This window comes from Sceloporus occidentalis, unplaced genomic scaffold (assembly GCF_023333645.1).
Source record: "Sceloporus occidentalis isolate IW3139 unplaced genomic scaffold, rSceOcc1.0.p SCAF_41, whole genome shotgun sequence".
NCBI classification, from domain to species: domain Eukaryota; kingdom Metazoa; phylum Chordata; class Lepidosauria; order Squamata; family Phrynosomatidae; genus Sceloporus; species Sceloporus occidentalis.
In genome coordinates, this window is record NW_028317021.1 from 325308 (window position 1) to 344295 (window position 18988).

General features: G+C 42.1%; 1 protein-coding gene across 4 annotated transcripts in view; it reads left to right on the forward strand.

The window, feature by feature from the left end:
• SFSWAP (splicing factor SWAP) overlaps nucleotides 1–18988 on the forward strand; it is a 93447-nt gene that overhangs the window by 48690 nt on the left and 25769 nt on the right. For all 4 annotated transcript variants that reach the window (XM_089489723.1, XM_089489724.1, XM_089489725.1 and 1 more), the window contains one exon: nucleotides 2522–2712. In XM_089489723.1, coding sequence (XP_089345849.1) covers nucleotides 2522–2712 — 191 coding nt within the window. The remainder of the gene's footprint in view (nucleotides 1–2521; nucleotides 2713–18988) is intronic.

Here is an 18988-nt window from a genome sequence, read left to right on the forward strand (position 1 = left end):
CTTTAAGGGGCATGTGGGGACTTTTGCTCAGAGGAAGTGAGTTGGAGACGTGCCTCCAGAAGGAGCTAGTAGCCAAGAGCTCTCTAGATTACTATAGCCCCAGTTGATTGAGCTCGCTAACAGAGCTTGGGGACAAAGACCAAGCCAACAGGGTACGTTTTGAGGGGGAAGCTTACAGTCCTGTTTCCGTGCCTGCTTTAGACTTCTCCATATGGACACTGAGGGACCTGGTGCAATCCCCTGCAACACCATATGTGGAGAACTTCACCCACACCAAGTGCAGGTTGGTAGCCCTCTTGGAAGAGAAGCTCCATATGCTGGAGGCTTGAGTAGCTACGCTTCAGCATCTTAGGGGGGAAGAGGTTTTCCTGTACAGAACGGACTGAGACGGTCGTGAACAGGGAACACACACAGGAAGTTGCTGGAGAGGAGGTCACTTCACATACACATGACGTAAACAGTTGGAGGAATGTCACACATAGGAGTAGGGAAACTGGGTACCGTTCTGGGAGCTTGCAGCTATAGAATCAATTTGAAGCTCTCTCCCTTATCAGGGATGAGGAGGAAGAGAAGCAAGGACAATCCTCAGGGACAGTGTAGGGGGACCTTGAGAGTACCACCTCAGGGATCAGCCACTACTAAGCTTTGGAGAAGGTGTATGGTGGTGGTGGGGACTTCTTGCTGAGGGGGTACAGAGTCAGTGGTTTGTGGGCCTGAAAAGATGTCTTGGGATGTGTGTTGTCTCCCTGGGGCTAAAATCTGTGATATGACAGGCTGACAAGCCTTGTCAAGCCTACTGACCATTACCTTTTGGTCATAGAATCACAGAGTTGGAAGATACCACAAGAGCCATCCAGTCCAACTCCTGCCATGCAAGAACTCTCAATCAAAGCAGTCCCGACAGGTGGCTACCCAGCCTCTGTTTAAAGACTTCCAAAGGAGACTCCACCACACTCTGAGGGAGTGTGATCCACTGAACAGCCCTTACAAACAGGAAGTTCCTCTTAAGGTTGAGGTGGAATCTCTTTCCTGCAGCTTGCATCCATTGTTCCAGGTCCTATTCTCTAGAGCAGCAGAAAACAAGCTTACTCCCTCCTCAGTATGACTTCCTTTCAAATATTTAAACAGGGCTATCATATCACCTCTTAAACTTATCTTCTTTAGGCTAAACATAGCCCTTGAAGTCTTTTCCAACTCTGTGATTCTATAATTCTATGAATTTTTGGAAATAGGCTGCTATGGGGTTCAGAAGTGAAAAAAAGTTAGGGTCCACTGTTTTAGGAGAGACTGGGGCAAAGGAGGTATTAGCATCTTGCCATTTTTTCCACACAGTGATCCTTCTATTTTCTCCTCCTTGCTGTGAACATACCCCCTCCCCTCCCCCCCCCCAAAAAAAAAATAAAAACTGTTTTGTTATTTTTAATCTCTAGCTGGCTGGAGCTCATTATGAGCTTTACTTTTTCTGGCTTTCCACTTACACATACTGGCTACTTGTTTGTATTCCAATTTGGGGATTTCTCCATCCTTTCATCCTTTATTTGGCTCTCCTAAATTTTAGCTCATCTGAAATGTTTATCAGGGGAATGCTGTGCATCTAGTATATCTTGATTTCAGTGAGCCTTTTAACAAGTTACCCCATGGTATTCTTGCACACAAGCTAAAAAAATGTGTTTTTGTTTTACTTTATATACTCAACTGTATATACTCGACCTCGTGTATAAGTCAAGGGTAGGTTTGGGTGCCAAACTTATGGATTTTGATATAATTTGTGGATAAATCAAGGATAAAACTTTGGGGCATGTAACAAAGGATGTAAAGGAGGAATGGTGCCTGAGCATGGCTCTTTTTTCCCACCCAGACATTCAAAAAGGTAATGTTGTATCAGAGAGAGTAGAATTGGCCAGTGCTTATTTTAGGTTCTCCATGATGGACTAACCTCTTGCCTTTTGCCACTCTACTCAGGGAAGGGGATGGTTCCTATTTTGATAAAAGTTAAGGTACAGTATTTACATTGATCTGTGGATAAGTCAACCCAGTTTTTGGACTAAAATTTCTATATGACTATATACAGTATATTCATTTCTCTGCTTTCTTTCTCACAGTTCCATCAATGTAAAATGTTTTGCCTACAGATAATTTGCTAATCCTCTCTAGGAAATTATAAACAACCTATTTTCTCACTTTCATTTACACTTGTTTCTATATTCGTCATATTCTTTGTTTCTACTTCTTATCATCTCTCCCAACTAATGAAAAGTTTCTTCTCTAAGCCTCCCTTGCTGCATGAATTTTAGATGTGAGCTTGTTCACAGGGCCCATTCATTTTTCCTAGTGTTTAACGTATTTTTATAAATAAAAAATAGAAGCTCATTTTTTTTCTTTTAATGGATACATAGACATGTAGTTTCTATTTTGTTTCAGTGGTGCCACTTGCAATTAGAAATCCTTGACCATCTAAAGTACTAAGTTAATTACCTCCTTGTAAACTCCTCACTTTCTTTATCTCTCCCTTTACCTCCAGCAAAGCAGAAACTAGAGGACAGACTGGCTGCTGCAGCCAGGGAAAAGCTAGCTCAAGCTTCTAAGGAGTCTAAAGAAAAGCAACTTCAGGCTGAACGGAAAAGGAAAGCTGCTCTGTTCTTACAGAACCTGAAGAATCCTTTGGCAGAAGCAGAGGTGGAAAAAATGGAGGAGAATGCTTTTAATATAGAGGTGAGTATATCAAATGCCATTTTGACCATCATGACATATGCTACAATTAAGCACTGCTGTGGGAAGATGCCAATAATCCCTTATTCAACTAAGACCTTTTCCCAAGAATGGAGGGAAGATCCATAATTGAACAATAGTTACATTCATATATTTTCATCTCCTAGCAAATTAAACCTAACACCATTTTGTTACCTAATGTGAGCCCTATTTGTGAGTCTGCAAATGCTTCCTTTTCACTACAACAACAAGCAGACTATATGACTTTATAATCAAGTTTGCTCCCCTGATGATGTTTGTAATACTGGCCTGATAAGAGTTCTCCATCTCGAAAGCTTGCATATGTTTTTATGCCCCTCCTGGTAAACCTAGTTATTCCTACCGTATGGGATTTGGTATGGATTCTAGAATTCTGCAAATAAGTCAATATGCTTGTACTTGTTCCTTAATTGCTTGTCCTTGACTCTTGACTGAAGCATTAAATTAGATTTTTTTCAGCTTTATCCTAAGTACTCAAGCACATGTGAATAACAGTTTATATAGATCTTCCATTAGGAGTTTGGGTTAGTTTTGTTTTTTTACCTTAGCCACCAGTGAGTATACCTATTGGGGTTTTAGCAAGGGCATCCCTGGTTTTCCTAAATTCACATCACTTTTGGCAATATCATCAAAAGGTACTAAAATAAGAAATGGTGTTAACTGAGTATTTTGTATTAATCTCTGTCTAAAAACTGTGAACACTAACAATGACAGGTTGACCATCTTTAACGATTTCTGCTGATTAATATTCATAAAGCCTTTTATATCTCATTCACATACCCTAGCAAGTGGACTGCTTTTACTTCCATCTAAATTTAAAAATTTTTGGCAAAGCCTGAATGAGTGTCTTAGGCGCAAGAAAAGTGGAAGAACACACTTGCTATTATTGAAATTACATGTATTTTTGCTATGTATCCAGATTTCAGTTTCATTTTATGTGCCGTGTGTGTGTGTGTGTGTGTGTGTGTGTGTGTGTTTACAGTTTTTGCTTCTCTCACCTTTTGCAATAGCACCCATATAAATCAACAGTAGGTATTTGTTTTATGTAATTAGATATCATGAAATATTGGCCACAGCCATGACATACCCAATTACTGCTTTAATAACTGCTGCTCTAATTTTCATATGTTTTTGGCAGTCAGTCTGCTATAGGTGGCAGGATCTATTTTCCTTTTCCAGTGTTCCACTACTGTAGAAAATGGCAAGGTTTCTAATGTGCTTTTTTTATTAATGACATTTTGAATTAGCTCAGTCACAATATCATAAATTCTTTGCCATCAGAGAGAAATAAACATCATTTTAACAAAAACATAGTACTTATAGAATTTGTTGTGGAAAATCTGCCTTGAACACTTGTGTTTCACAAGAATCAAGACAGAGTTCTATCCAAAACTGGAGCTTTTCATAGAATCATAGAGTTGGAAGAAACCACAAGAGCCATTCAGTCCAACCCCATTCTGCCATACAGGAACTCACAATCATAGCACCCCCAACAGATAGCCAACCAGTCTCTATTTAAAAACATCCAAAGGAAGAGGCTTCACCACTCTCTGAGGGAGTGTATTCCACTGTCAAATAGCTCTTACTGTTAGGAAGTTCCTCCTAATGTTGAGCTGGAATCTCTTTTCCTGTAGCTTGCATCCATTGTTCCATGTTCTAGTCTGTGGAGCAGCAGAAAACAAGCTCGCTCCATCCTCAATGTGACACCCCTTCAAGTACTTAAACTATGCACAGCTGTGCCCCTACCTGGACCAGGGGGACCTTGAGACATTGGTACATGCACTGGTAACTTCTCGTCTTGATTTTGGCAATGCGCTCTAGGGGCTACCCTTGTGTCAAGTTAGTATGCTTCAATTGATTCAAAATATGGCAGCCAGACTGGTCACTGGTGCATCTAGGTTTGACCATATAACACCCGTCCTAAAATCACTTCACTGGCTGCCGATCAGCTTCCTGGTGCAGTATAAGATGTTGGTTATTACCTTTAAAGCCCTACATGGCTTGGGCCCAGGTTACTTGTGGGAACGCCTCTCCCTACATAGTCTGCCCCGCACTCTCAGAACCTCTGGGAAGAATCTACTTCAATTACAGAAGACCAGACTAGTGACAACTTCCCAGAGGACTTCTTATTTCTGCCACTCCAAAACCTGCCAAAGGAGATCCATCTTATTACTACCTTAGATGCACTTAAGAAAGCAGTCAAGACAGATCTCTTTGGGTGGGCCTTCCCACCCTTTTCACTTCAATGCCCCACTTTACTGATTGTGCTCAAATGAGTATTTTAATTGCTACTTTAATTATTAATTGTTGATTTTATTATTGAACTATGGAAGGGGCAAGGTTTTTGTTAGAATTATTATTGTTGATTGTAATTTTATTTTTTCTTATTGTCGATTGTATTTTATCTGGTTGTAATCCTGCCTCGATCTGCAGGGAGAGGGGGGAAATAATAATAATAATAATAATAATAATAATAATAATAATAATAATAATAAACAGGGCTATCATATCACCTCTTAACTGTCTCTTTTCCAGGCTAAACATACCCAGCTCCCTAGGTTGCTCCTGTTTCCAGCTCCTTCACCATTTTGGTGGCCCTCCTCTGGAGACACTCCAGCTTGTCAACATCCTTTTTGAATTCTGGTGCCCAGAACTGGACACAGTATTCCAAGTGAGGCCTGACCAAAGTAGAATAGAGTGGCACTATTACTTCCCTTGGTCTAGACATTATCCTAGAATCGCATTGGCCTTTTTAGCTGCCATATCATACCGTTGACTCATGTTCAATTTGTGGTATTAAACTTCACAAAGCTCTGTTGTGTAACTGTGACCATTTACTGCATTGCTTGTAAGAAAAAGTAAATGGGAACACATCTCAAATGTAAACTGTATCTATAACCAAGATAATTAAAGTAGCAATTAAAATATTCACCTGAGCACTTGTGGTCTAGTAGGACTCCTAAATCCCTTTCACATGTAGTCTTGTTAAGCCAGATGTTCCCTATTCTATATCTATGCATTTCATTTCTTCTGCCTAAGTGCTGTACCTTACATTTCTCCCTGTTGAAATTCATTTTGTTAGTTTGGGCCCAGCTTTCTAGACCATTAAGGTCATTTTGATCCTCTCCTTTTGTGTGATAGAAAATTAAACTTTCAATCACACCTGTGTAATTCTAGCATTTAACAGATTGTACTAGTGTACTGATTAAAGAAGAAATCAGGAAACCCCCCCCCCCCCCAGCTTGCATCTTGCTTCTGCAATGAGCCTTCAGTATCCATAGGGGGGTTGTTTCCAGAACCCCCTGCAGATATCAAATACCACAGATGCTCAACCAGTATTTAACATCTAAAATTACCTAGGCGGCAAGCTCCCAGCACCACAAAGGCATTTATCCAGCACTGTTACCGACCCATCATGAAGGCTTTGCCAGGTTTTAAGTCCCTTTGGATAGCAACCTTAAGGTTCACATAACAAGTCTGCCTCGCTCCTTACCTGCCTCCCACTTCTATCTATTAAAACCAAAACTCTTTTAACAACAATCACAACAATTCCCCCAGTTATAACATCACTATTCCATATATTTTATAACTAAAACCATCATAACCAATAACCCATGATAAGGGACCTCAAGAGAACCCTGACAGAAAGTAAATTCTGGCAGAGGCTTCCTTGTGAGAAAGTGGGAAACAAAGTGAGGCTTGGGTCTAAATTTTGGCAATGGTTTTGTGATTTGAAGATGGGAAAGAGAGTGAGGAAGCAGTTTAAGTTGTGACTGTGGCTTTGTGTGGGATTGACTTGCCCGGGTTTTCCCTCAGTAGCCTCTGCTATTGCCCTGGGACCCTTTTTCTCAGCCTGGCCATCTCAGGTTAAAGAAAATTCAATTCTTCAACATTTCAATCAGTGGTTGCTCAAATCTGTGGATACAGAGGGTCCACTGTACTATGAAATATTTTGGTGATTTAAGTTGAGTCATTCTCTTTGGCAGTCCATTATTTGCTGTAAAGGTGTAATAATACTCAAAGTACTTAATATACAGTGGACCCTTGTTATACGCTGGGGTTTGGTTCCAAGATCCCCCGTGGATAACAAAATCCGTGTATGCTCAAGTCTCATTAAATATAATAATATAGCAAAATGGTGTCCCTTATAAAAAATGGAAAATCAAGGTTTGATATTTGAAATTTATACTTTTTTGGAACATTTTCAAGCCGTGGATGCTTGAATCTGTGTATAAAAAATCCGTGTATAAGAAGGACCGACTGTACATTGTATTTTTGTAATCCATGCAAACTCTGTAGAGTAATTACAATGTACATGAAGTGCTTTGAACAGCTCTGCAAGTTGAACTAAATGACTATACTAGCAGGAAATAGACCTTGGCCTAGAGCCATTTGTTAGTCACAACTAGACCCATTGAATCAATAGAATCAAATTTCTATTGATTCAGTGGGTCTGCTCTAGTTGGAACTAACAAGTAGGGTGGGAATCATGCTCCCTCCCACCCCCCAGATGGTTTGACTTCAAGTCCCATCAGCCATAACCAGCATAGTCAATAGAGAGTTATGAAGGGAGTTGCAGTCTGGCAACATGTGTATGTTCGCATGATCCCCAACCCATAATTTAGGCCAATACCTCTTTCTTTCTCAAGTATTTTGCTTCCAACATAGACCGTCCTCCTGGGTTTCTTAAACTATCTAAGGCGGGATACAGACCGCCCAAAAAGGGCGGTCTCCCGCCGCCCTCGTTTGTTGCGCAAGGGAGCCGCAGCAGACAAACCGCGTGGCTCCCTCGCACAACCAAAAGAGGCCACAAAAGCGGCTTCTTTCTGCGGCACTATTATGACGCCGCAAGGCGCCAGTGGTGCACTCGCGGCGTCATGAAGGCGTCAAGACATGCGGACACTAGGCGCCCATCACATCAAAATGGCGGCACCCATGTGTATAGGGTGCTGCCATTTTTACGCCCCCGTCATGTGCGAGGGGCGTTTGAAAGCACTGCCCCTCGCACGTGACAGGGCGCCTCATAGCGCCCATTTAAATCAGGCCCAAGTCAGGACTGGAGAACAACTTTCAAAAGGCTTGAGGCAGCATGCTTCATGTTAAGCAATTATGGATGCTGTAGTCCATGGTAGGAATCATGTAGTCCTCTACATTTTGTTGTACTATAATGCACAATATCCCTCACCACTGAGTCAGTGCTGATGACAATTGCAGTTCACCAACATATGAAGGGATGCATGATTCCCACTCCTACTGTAGTCCAAAACCCCTGGACACTCCTCAGCCTTGATCCTAGTTATTCTTTGAGATTGGAGCAATTTTGTAGAATACTGTTCAATCAATGTTAAGGGACAGTAGGCAAGAGAAGAGAGTATGAAGAAGCCTTACCAACTGTTTTCTCTATACAGGGATGCCGTGTTTGGCATAAAAATGGTGAGAGGCCACTCTTGAGAAATTGAGTAAAACATTGGCCAGCCATCCTCCACATTCAGTCATAATGTTAAACGGTTGCCCACAAGACCTTTTTTTTTGTAGGGTGTGTACTTTCTTGTGATCGTCTCTTCTTTTTATAACCCACTACACTGTTTGGAATAGATCCTGTTCCAGAACTAATTTTTTGATTGACAATATTTTCAGATGACCAGAGTACAGCAGATCTTGATTCAGCCTTTTTTAGCAGTAGGAGGATAACTTTTTGGAAATATAATAAAGTTTATAGGATCCAAACATTGTATTGCTTCTGTGTTCTCAACTTCCTTTGCATTTTCCAATACTGTATGACAGTACTGCCAGTACTGCAGCCACTCACTCACAGCCACAAGGTTATAAATTCAATTCCAGCCAGGGGCTCTAGAGTTGACTCAGCCTGGCATCCTTCCAAGGTCTTTAAAATGAGTACCCAGCTTTGTTGGGGGCAATTATCTTACATGTTTAAAACTGCTTAGAGACTGCTTTGTTCAGTATGAAACGGTATAGAAATGTAGCTGCTATTGCTATTGCTGTGACAGACCAGTAATGGTCTGTCATAATTAAACCAGATTTGCTAAAGGATTATAAATGTTAGTAGTCTTTGTGTGTGAAGCTTTTAAGTAGCACTTTTCATTCTCTGTATATCAACAAGGTAGGTTAATAACTAGACCATAGTAAATGGTTTCTGCCCATAATAGGAATTGGAGCAAAGCCTGTGTTCATGGAAGAGGCGTAATTGACATTCAGTATGGAAGATTGATTTTAAAAATGCTTCTAAGAGCACAAGAGAGACTAATTTCTGGACTTTCTCTTCAAATACCTCTTAGAGCACAAACAGAAGCATGAGCCAGCCTTGAAACTTTTTAAAAAATGATCAAGGAACCAGATAATACTTTGCTTTGTTTTACCACTGTGTAAACTTGTGAAACCTCTCCAAGACACTTTTCCATTTCATTCTTACTAACAAAAGTCATGGCTCTTAACAACTTCAGAATTCTCTTTTCTTCATTTCAGAAACCTTTTCTTTTTCCTTTGCCAGCATCTGTACATCTTCCTGACTTTCATAATTCCTTTCTTGTTTTCTTGTTTTCTCTTGTTGCTCTCAACACAGTTACATACACCAAGGAACTCCTGGTGTCTGTGCAGGCAGTCTTGTGGTGCTTTATGTAGTCATAGTTGTATGAGTAATTTGCCTAATTAGAGTAAATTAAGATCTACTTACGCACAAGCCACTTCCCCAGTGTTACAAAGAGTTATCTTAAAAATATATGATAAGAAGCATCTATGCCACTGGCAGGTAGAGCACTCACTAATTAAGGTGGACTCAGCTGTCTGTGTGTATTACCTGTAGAAAAAGTGACTTCTCCATGATATCACAACCATGTCTTTTTGTCCTTTGCCCGTTCTCTGTATATCCAGAAAAGTAAAAGGAAAAATTTAGATCAAATGGATGGATCATGGTGACTGTCCGCTCTCCTTAGTAGTTTTTGTTCATAATGATCAAGCGTGTAGTGCAGGTTTTACTACCTGAAGCAGATTGGAGTAAAAGAAAAGACGTGAGGGAAGGTAGTATTGATACAAACAATTGATAAAGGGCTATCATATCGCCTCTTCACCTTCTCTTCTCCAGACTAAACATACCCAGCTCCCTAAGCTGCAAAGTACCATGCAAATTCTTCACAGTAGGCTGTCAAATGGTCTGTGTTTTCTGCTTGAGAACCTGTGTGTAATTGATCTCTGACCACTCAAAATAACTTTGCTGGATGACTCTTTGCCCATGCAGTGATGGCAGCAGAAAATACAGTTGTCTCTCCTTATCTGTAGATTCTGCATCCATCCATGAATTCAACCTTCCACATCTTGAAAATATTAAAAGCAAAAAAGCAAACCTTGATTTTGCTATTTAATATAAGGGACATCATTTTACCACGCCATTGTATATAATGGGCTCCCATAGATTTTGGTATCTGCAGGGGGGTCCTGAAACCAAGCCCCAATGAATACCAAGGGCCTGCTGTAATAAGTCTACCAAGTCTACTCAGATGTTAACCTGGGTTCCATGCTGTTTCTACACATTCCCTTGCCCTTTGCTCTTATACTTTATTCCAACTATGGATCACCAGATGTGTCAAAGGACTACATCTGTGTGGAAAGGTGCAGAAATAGAGCATTGTTTTTAAGATTTTGCTGTGCTTAAATGCTTTTTGAAGAAAAATTAATATTTTCAAACAAAATATTTATTATCTTGCCATGGATAATAAAAATGTTTTTTGTCCTCTGGTTTCTAACATTTTAAGAAACTTTTACCTGTAACTCTCTGCTTTGAAAATTAAGCAGTTAGTATTGTAGAATTTTAGAGCTGGAAGGGACCAAAAGGCCCATCTTATCCAAACCCCTGCCATGCCACAACTAAAACACTTCTGAAAGAAGCCCAGCCAATCCCTCTTTAAAAATCCCCAAAGGTGGAGAGTTCACTACCCTCCAATGCAGAGTATTCCACTGTTATAACAAAAAAGGCTAGGAAAGATCTATGAAGGAAAGGAATTAACTGCTGTGTAGATTTGGAAGTTTTGGAAGGCTCTTGCTATGAGCACTAATGTAGAGGCCCCATATTCTAAGAATATGCCAACTGCAAAAAATAAATAAATTCTGAGACTCAACTTTCCCTGTAAATCCTACACTTAAACGTGGCAGGTCTGCCTCCCAACATCAGACAGTAGGAGCGGAGCTGGTGATGTTGTTCAATAGGGGCTTTCTGGCAGTTCAATTAAAGCAGGTTCAGTAAAAAAATTCTTAATGTCAAAATAAAAAAAGCAGTGAACGAGAATACGGGTGACTGATTTGACTTCCCCTGAACCATAAGGGCACATGCAATCAGAAAAGGGGACTTTCCAATACCAAAATCTTTTTATGTTTTCTTCCTCCTCTCTGATGGAGAGACAAATTACTTTTAGGGTCACTAAATTTTGTGCTGCCACATGTACAATTCGACAAGCCTGTATGCAGGAAGGATGATGACTGGAGCGCAGATGGCAGAGAACCCGACTTCTGTCTAAGAAGATACACTATAGAGAACATTTTTGTTCCTATAAGGTGGCAAAATGTGCAGTAAAGAAAGCTTACTACTCTGTACATATTATGTCTGTGAATTTGCATCCAGCCAAACTCTTAAGAGTGGTGAGAGGCACTGTTCTTGCTGAATCCAATTCTAGGACCTTCAGCAGTTCGCTGTAGTGCTTTTAACAATCACTTCACAGATGAAACATTTCAGATAAGAGCCAGCTTAGATGCCATAATTGTAACAGAATTTGACAATAGGTGTCGAGTGATTCTGTGAGTAGGTTTACACTGGATCACTTCCAATTAGTGGGTACTGCCAATGTGGACAAGCTGCTGGGACAAGTAAGGAAGGCAACTTGTCCTCTCGATCCCTGTCCTTGGCTGGTTGTCCAGGGAGGAGATGCAATTAAGTACCAAATACAAAATATGATTAATGCATCTTTCAGGGAGGGAAGTTTCCATTTACTTTAAAAGAAGCAGAGATACAACTATTATTATTATTATTACCTTTATTTGGAAAGCGCTGTAAATTTACACAGCGCTGTACATACAATCTTTTTAATTAGATGGTTCCCTGCCCTCAGGCTTACAATCTAAAAAGACACAAAGGGGAAAGGGAGTGGTGGTGGGGAAGGGGATGAGGTCCAGCAGTTCTTCTCTACCTCCAAGGCCTGGACCAAGGGAGATGGACTGGAGGGGGAGGGCTTGGCTTCTTAATGGATGGTTAATCTTCTTCCAGGCAGGCCTGGTAGAGCTAGCCTGCCTCTCTCTCCCTCAAGATGGTGGATGAAGGGAGGGCTACTACTTCTTTAAAAGCCCTCCCTGGATCTCCTGGACTTAAGCAACTATAGACCAAATATCACATCTCCCTTTTCTAAGAAAGATGATCAAGAGGACAGTAGCTTTCCAAATCAGGCAGTCTTGGATGATACAAATTATCTAGACCCATTTTAAACTAGCTTCAGAGCAGGATATGGAGGTGAGACTGCTATGGTTGCTTTGGTGGATGCTCTTGCCTTAGCATTGACAGGGGAATATGTCCCTGCTGGTGCTGTTGGACCTCCCAGCACCGTTCCATAACATCAACCACGGTATCCTTCTGGAACACCTGAGGGATTTAGGAATCGGAGGCACTGTGCTTCAGTGGTTCCAGTCCTATCTCTCAGGCATGTTCCAGATGGTGATGCTTGGGGATAGCTGCTCCTCAAAAAAGAAATTGCTATATAGCATACCACAAGGTGCCAGTCTATCCCCTATCTGTTCAACATCTATATGAAAATACTCGTGAAACTGCTGGGAGAGATCACCCAGAGGCATGGGGCCAGGTGCTATCACTATGCTGATGACATCCAAATATATTTCTCTGTGCTTTCTGATATGGCTTCAGCTAAGGATAATGTGTCTCCTCTGAATGAATGCCTGGAGGTGGTTGAGGAAAAACAAATTGAAGCTGAATCCAGGCAAGACAGGTGCTTACTGTCAAAGGTCCTAACCTGGGTTTGGAGGTGTGTCAACCAGTCCTGGATGGGGTTACACTTCCCCTGAAAGATTGTGTTCGCAACTTCTGGATCCATCACCCCAAATGACAGTTCAGATTGTCTGTGAATCAGCAGGACACCATATAAATGTACCCTCCCTTCTCAGAGCCCCTCATAATCTGTCGTTCTATTTTGTAGCTTAATTATTTTACTCATGCATCTGGCATTGCTTTCACATGCCTCTCAATAGATTTACTTTCCATCAGATGTCTATATCTTAGTGGTAGGGCACAGGCTTTTCATACATAATGTCCCACATTGAATCTTTTTCATCTCAGAATGGGACTGGAAAAGCTTATTGTCTAAAACTCTGGAGAGTCGCTACCAGTTAGCACTGAAAGTATAAAGTCAGGTGGACCAATAGTACACCTAGATATAGGTCAGATTCTGTTGTGTTCCTATGAGGGTTTGGGTTGCCATGGTTGACAGATTGTCACAGTCTTTATACCAATCGTTCTGTGAGCACAACTTCATTTTCAGCTCTGGCAATAATTTGTCTTGACACTGGACTATTATGACTTAGTATGTGCACGTTTTATTTGTGAGGAAGGGTATTTTCTCCTATAGAAAAAGATATGGGCTTGATCACTTCTTTGTAGGATGACATTACTTTTTACTGCTTCTACATGGTATCTTAAGAAGAAAAGGCACTTTCTGTTTTGATTTGATAGTTCAGAACAGTACATTAAGCCTCATCTTCTAGAATAGAAGTTTTGTCTTTAACATGGTAAAAGCCAGATTACTCTGCAGCTATATGACAATGAAATTTAAAAAAAATACTTGCAAAGCAACTAAGTTGTAATAAAAATTGTAACTAGACAAATGGATGCCTTGAATTTAAAGGTCTTCTACAGTCTTCTATTGCTAAACACCTGTTCAATCACAGCTGAGTTCTACAGATGGAAGAAATAAAGCGAACCTTTCTTGACTCTCTGTTCATATGTTTTTCACCCATAGGTTTTTTTTTTCCCTCTCTTGCCTGGCATGTCTCTCTTCTGATTCCAACATCTACACTTCAAGAAACATTTTTGTCACTTTAATGAGAGCTTCTCTGCTCCTTTGCCAGATGTCTCAGCACCAGGGATCCACTTTGATTTTTCTCTTAGCTTTTCTTGAGATTCATCTGTTAAGAGTCTTTTTTTTCCCTTTTCCTTTCATAACTGAAATATCTCTTCTGCCTTATTTCAGCTTCCCATTTCTGGGGCTTTCTGCCCTTTCACGTTTCCAGTATTTCATTCTGTTCTTGCAGATGTTCTCTAGTTTCTGCTTTGTTTGCATTCCCCCCCCCCCCTTTTTTTTTTTTTTTTACACAGATTACACTTTTCCTGCAATATCTGTATACAGTGGGCCCTCCACATTCACTGAGGTTAGGGGCAAAGGATCTCAGTGAAAGTGGAAAAACACCCCCACCAAAAAAAAAAAACCACCACCACCCCCAAAAAAACTGGAGTTTTTTTTTACCTGAGAGGCTATCTCTCTAGGAATATCTAGGTCTTCCAGAACAACTCTGTTGTCAACATCAATTGGAACTTGCCTGTAGATTCACATTAGAGGAAATAAAAATGACTAGAGATGTGTTTTCTCTAAGAATCTCTAGATTCTTCTGGCAGAATCATGCTTAAACAGAGGCTGGATGGCCGTCTGTGGGGGGTGCTTTGATTGTGTATTTCTGCATGGCAGGGGTTGGATTGGATGGCCCTTGTGGTCTCTTTCAACTGTGATTCTAAGTTCTATGTGAATAATCAAAGCTGCAAAAGTCAAAGCCACAAATGTGAAGGGCTGGCTATACATCAATATATGAAGAAGTTGATAATAATATGTCAAATTTAATAATAAAATGCAGGTCTTGGTTAATCAACTCAGAAGGTAGAGCTTATGCTGATTTCTTGTCATTTTTGCTTTTACCATTATGACTAGTTATGGCATGAAAATAAAATCTGTACTGGGCTGTTCTGCATTCCAAGACCAGTTCATTAATTTTACTATCTTTTCTACATCACCATCCCCCCCTCCCAAAATATATGCAACAAAAGATTATACTCTTCTGTTACTACCTTCCAATCATGAGACTCATCCCGCTAGGTTTCAGTGATGCCTATTATATAGAATTTGGTTTGCTGTTATAGGCGTTCAAGTTCATCTTGTTTGTTTCCCATGCTCTGTGCATAGACGTCTAAGATCATGGGATATCCCCCCTCCCTTGCTGCTTATGAAAAAAATTCCCTCTCATTGTTGGGTTCTTGCACTATTTGCCTTGTTCTGTCAATGACCGCTTGGCTATTATCTCCACCCCTTAATGCCCTCCAGAATACTGTCTCCATCCCCCTCATAACTCAGTTTAAAGCTCTCCTGATCAGATTTTTTATCTGTTGGCAATAATGGTTTTGCCAGCTGGTTCATCAAGGGTGGAGATAATAGCCAAGTGGTCATTCAGAAAACAAGGCAAATAATGCAAGAACCCAACAGTGGGAGGGGAAAAACTTGATCACAAAAGAGTAAAAAAGGACACCACAGAGGATTTAAAAAGGATGTTAAGAAGTTGAAGTACAGTGGGCCCTTGTTATATGCTGGGGTTTGGGTCCAAGATCTCCGTGGATAACAAAATCTGTGTATGCTCAAGTCCCATTAAATATAATGACATAGCAAAATGGTGCCCCTTATAAAAAATGGAAAATCAAGGTTTGATATTTGAAATGTATACTTTTTTTGAACATTTTCAAACTGTGGATGCTTGAATCCATGTATAAAAAATCCGGGTATAAGGACTAACTGTATGTCCAGAGGAGGACAGTCAGAATGGTAAAGGGTCTGGAAACCATACCCTATGAAGAGCAACTTGGGAAGCTAGATATCTTTAGCCTGGAGAAGAGGTTAAGAGGTGACATGATAGCCCTGTTTAAATTATTAATGAGGCCTATTTTCTAATAAAAAGTATTACACTGGTGCTACTCACCTTAGTTTGGAGCATGATTCACTTGTAGGTTCAGATTATCTAGTTAATGTCAGGTAGCAGAACGTTCAGTTCCTGCATAGAAATTATCTATCTATCTATCTATTTCTTCTTCGTGGTCTCTGCAAATAACACAAATGGGTTATATCTGTGCCTGCTCAGAAAGCACAGAAACTTCTAGAATCACTGGGGAAAACTTAGTTTGCAACTTTTTTGTGGTAGCTCCACCCACCCTTATAAAGCCCCTAGTGTTCCCGCTCTTTCTCCAATTTTGTTTGCCACAACTCAAGGGAACTTCGCTTGTGAATCACTTGTACTTTCGATTTTGACCTAACGCCTTATTTGACCTAAATGGCTTGTTTTGACCGCTCTTTTGGAAATTCGCTTGGATATTGTTGACTGATCGATTGACCATAGGACTGTTTGACCATAATCTCTCTGTTTTGCGATTTGGATACCTCGACTCTGATTAAAATGGCTTCTGGCCATTTCATGAGATACGGCAAGTGTGGTGCTAAAATCCCCACTTCTGACCGCCATGTGTGTTTTGTGCTTGGGAAAAGCCCATAATGCTAAGACCTGCCCTCTCTGCAAGTTCATGACCACCCAGGCATTAAAGAATTGAGACCTGACGCTCAAGGTGGCTCTCTGGGAGCAGGCCTTGAGACTGGCCTCTGCCCCTGCCCTGGAGGGCTCTTCGGCGGTTGATCCCTCTACCTCCGGTAAGGAGAAAAGGAAATCTAAAGTGGGGGAGAAGCCTAAGGATACATCTTCCAAGGATCCCAAGGCCCCCAGATCTGAGAAGAAATGGAGTGATGACTCTAAGAAGACTCCTAAGCGGAAGCATTCTGAGGACAAGTCCTCTCACTCCAAGAGAGACAAGTCTTCCGACTGCTCGGCTTTGAAATGGGCTCGTTCTGCCTTCCCAGCTGCTAAATCGATCTGTAAAGAGCATTCAGTTTCGACCCGGGCTCAATCTGCTGCCTTGGGTGCTGACCCAGAGGCGTTGGTTCCGACCCCAAATGTCTCTGCTGCTGAGATCTTGATTCCAGTTGATAGCTCCCAGATTGTCTGACTTGATACTCCAAGTCAGAAGGAGAAGTTCAGGACACAGATCCTCCAACATTGACCCCGCACCTTTCTGGTCAACTGATGGAGGTTCATGTCCCTCCACTCCAGCGGGATCGGGCCAGTCTGGGGACAGAGTCTGATGAGGCGGCCCATGTCAATGTTGAGTCCTCTTTCTGTGAGAATCTTCTCCTTCCATCGGCTACCTTCCCTCATTGGAAAAAATTGAGTAAGATTGAAACTCTGTACCAGATTGCGCCCTTGGGCCCGAACTAGCTTTTCGAGCATCCGAAGCCAAATTTGGCAATTATAGAAGCGTCGCAGTTGTCCTTCACTCCTAAAACTTCTTCTCCTTCCAATAAAGAGAGTAAGAAGATTGACGGGTTGGAAAGCAAATTCTACACCTTGGCAGTGCTCGACCTTAAAGTAGCCAATGATACGGCTTGCGTAGGAGCCTGTCCAGCCCCTCCTAGACATGGAACCCCTCCTAGATGAGATGCCAGATGACAAGATGTTCCGACGCCCATTCCCTCAGTGGCCCACAAATCATGTCAGCGCACCATTCCACAGACTGTGCCTCCAAGATCTTGTTGGGTTTGATGGCCCTTTGGAGGCACGTTGGGCTGCGCTGCTCGGATTTGAACCCTCATTCTTGGTCTGCGAGATGATTCCGATCTCTTTAACAAAGAGACGGATGAGAAGCTCAAGTTCCGATACCGGATGAAGGCTGCTGCCAAGAAACGTGGCATGTCTTCTTCATTCCAATCTCCTTGGTGTCGGTACAAAGCTCAATGCCTTTGGTACCCACCCACCCACCCACCCCTGTACGAACAGAAGTCATACCAACCACAGGAATAGCGGTATTATCAGGACCAGCCCAGGCAGCGCCTACCATCCCAGTCCTCCTCCTCCTCCTCATCTGGCCATCGCCAACCACTGTACCCACAGTACTGCCAGGGCTACAAGAAAAAGGACCCTGAAAAAGGCAAGAGGAGACTGAGATGGGATGTTGCACTTCGTATCTGCCCCCTTTGGGGATAGGCTGAGGCCCTACCTTAACACCTGGGCCTCAATCACTTCTGACTCTTAGGTTTTGTACATTGCTTGCAGGGATTATGCCCTTGAGCTTGAAGAGCTCCCAATCATTGGAGCTTTCCTTTCCATCACTCCTTCAGACAACCTACTCGACTCTATTGCAAAAGGGTGCTATCGAGCCCGTAGATCCCGCACGGGCCTGCTACAGTTTTTTCTCCCATTACTTTACTGTTCCCAAAAAGGAACAGTAGGCCCATTTTGGACGTGCCACAGTTGAACACCTTTATCACCGTTTCCGCATGGTAACCCTTGCTTCTATTCTGCCACTCTTGCAGAAAGGCCACTGGTTCATGACCCTCAACGTCAAGGAGGCCTACTTCCACATTCGGATTCAGCAAGATCACAGAAGGTTCCTCGCCTTTGCCATCGGGACCAAAATTTTCCAGTACTGGGCCCTTCCGTTCGGGCTCTCAAAGGTACCGAGAGTCTACACCAAGTGCATGGCTCCAATCGTAGTCTACCTCCACCAACGCAGAATCACAGCCTTTCCTTACCTGGACAACTGGCTCTTTGCTGCTCCATCCCGAGAGGGACTCGTTTGGGATGTTCAGTTCTCTTTGTCTCCCTTGGAATCTCTCGGTCTCATGATCAACAGACAGAAGTCCAACCTGACTCCCTCCAAACAGGTCAGGTTCATCGGGACAACTCTTGACTCCAAGACGATTATGGCTTATCTACTCATGGACAGGTTTCAAGCTCTCTCCAAGGCTGTTTGTGAGTGCAGACGTATCGAGGCATGGATTGTCCAAATAGCTCTGGGCCACATGGCTTCAACAACCTACATCAGTTCCAGTCCTGGTACCTCTCTGACTTAGAGCCCATACATGATCCTCAATCGAAGTGGCTCACAGTTCTGATATCTGTGGCCAGATAGTTGCTCTGGTGGCTGGAGCCCAACAATGCCTGTCTCGGGATGCCCGTTCTACCTCCACGACCACAGATCACACTGACCACGGACGCATCCCTCGAAGAATGGGGTGCACACTCTAGACTTTACTGTCAGACAGGTGGTACACTTTGGAAGGACAACTCCACATCAATGCACTCAAGATGCTGGCAG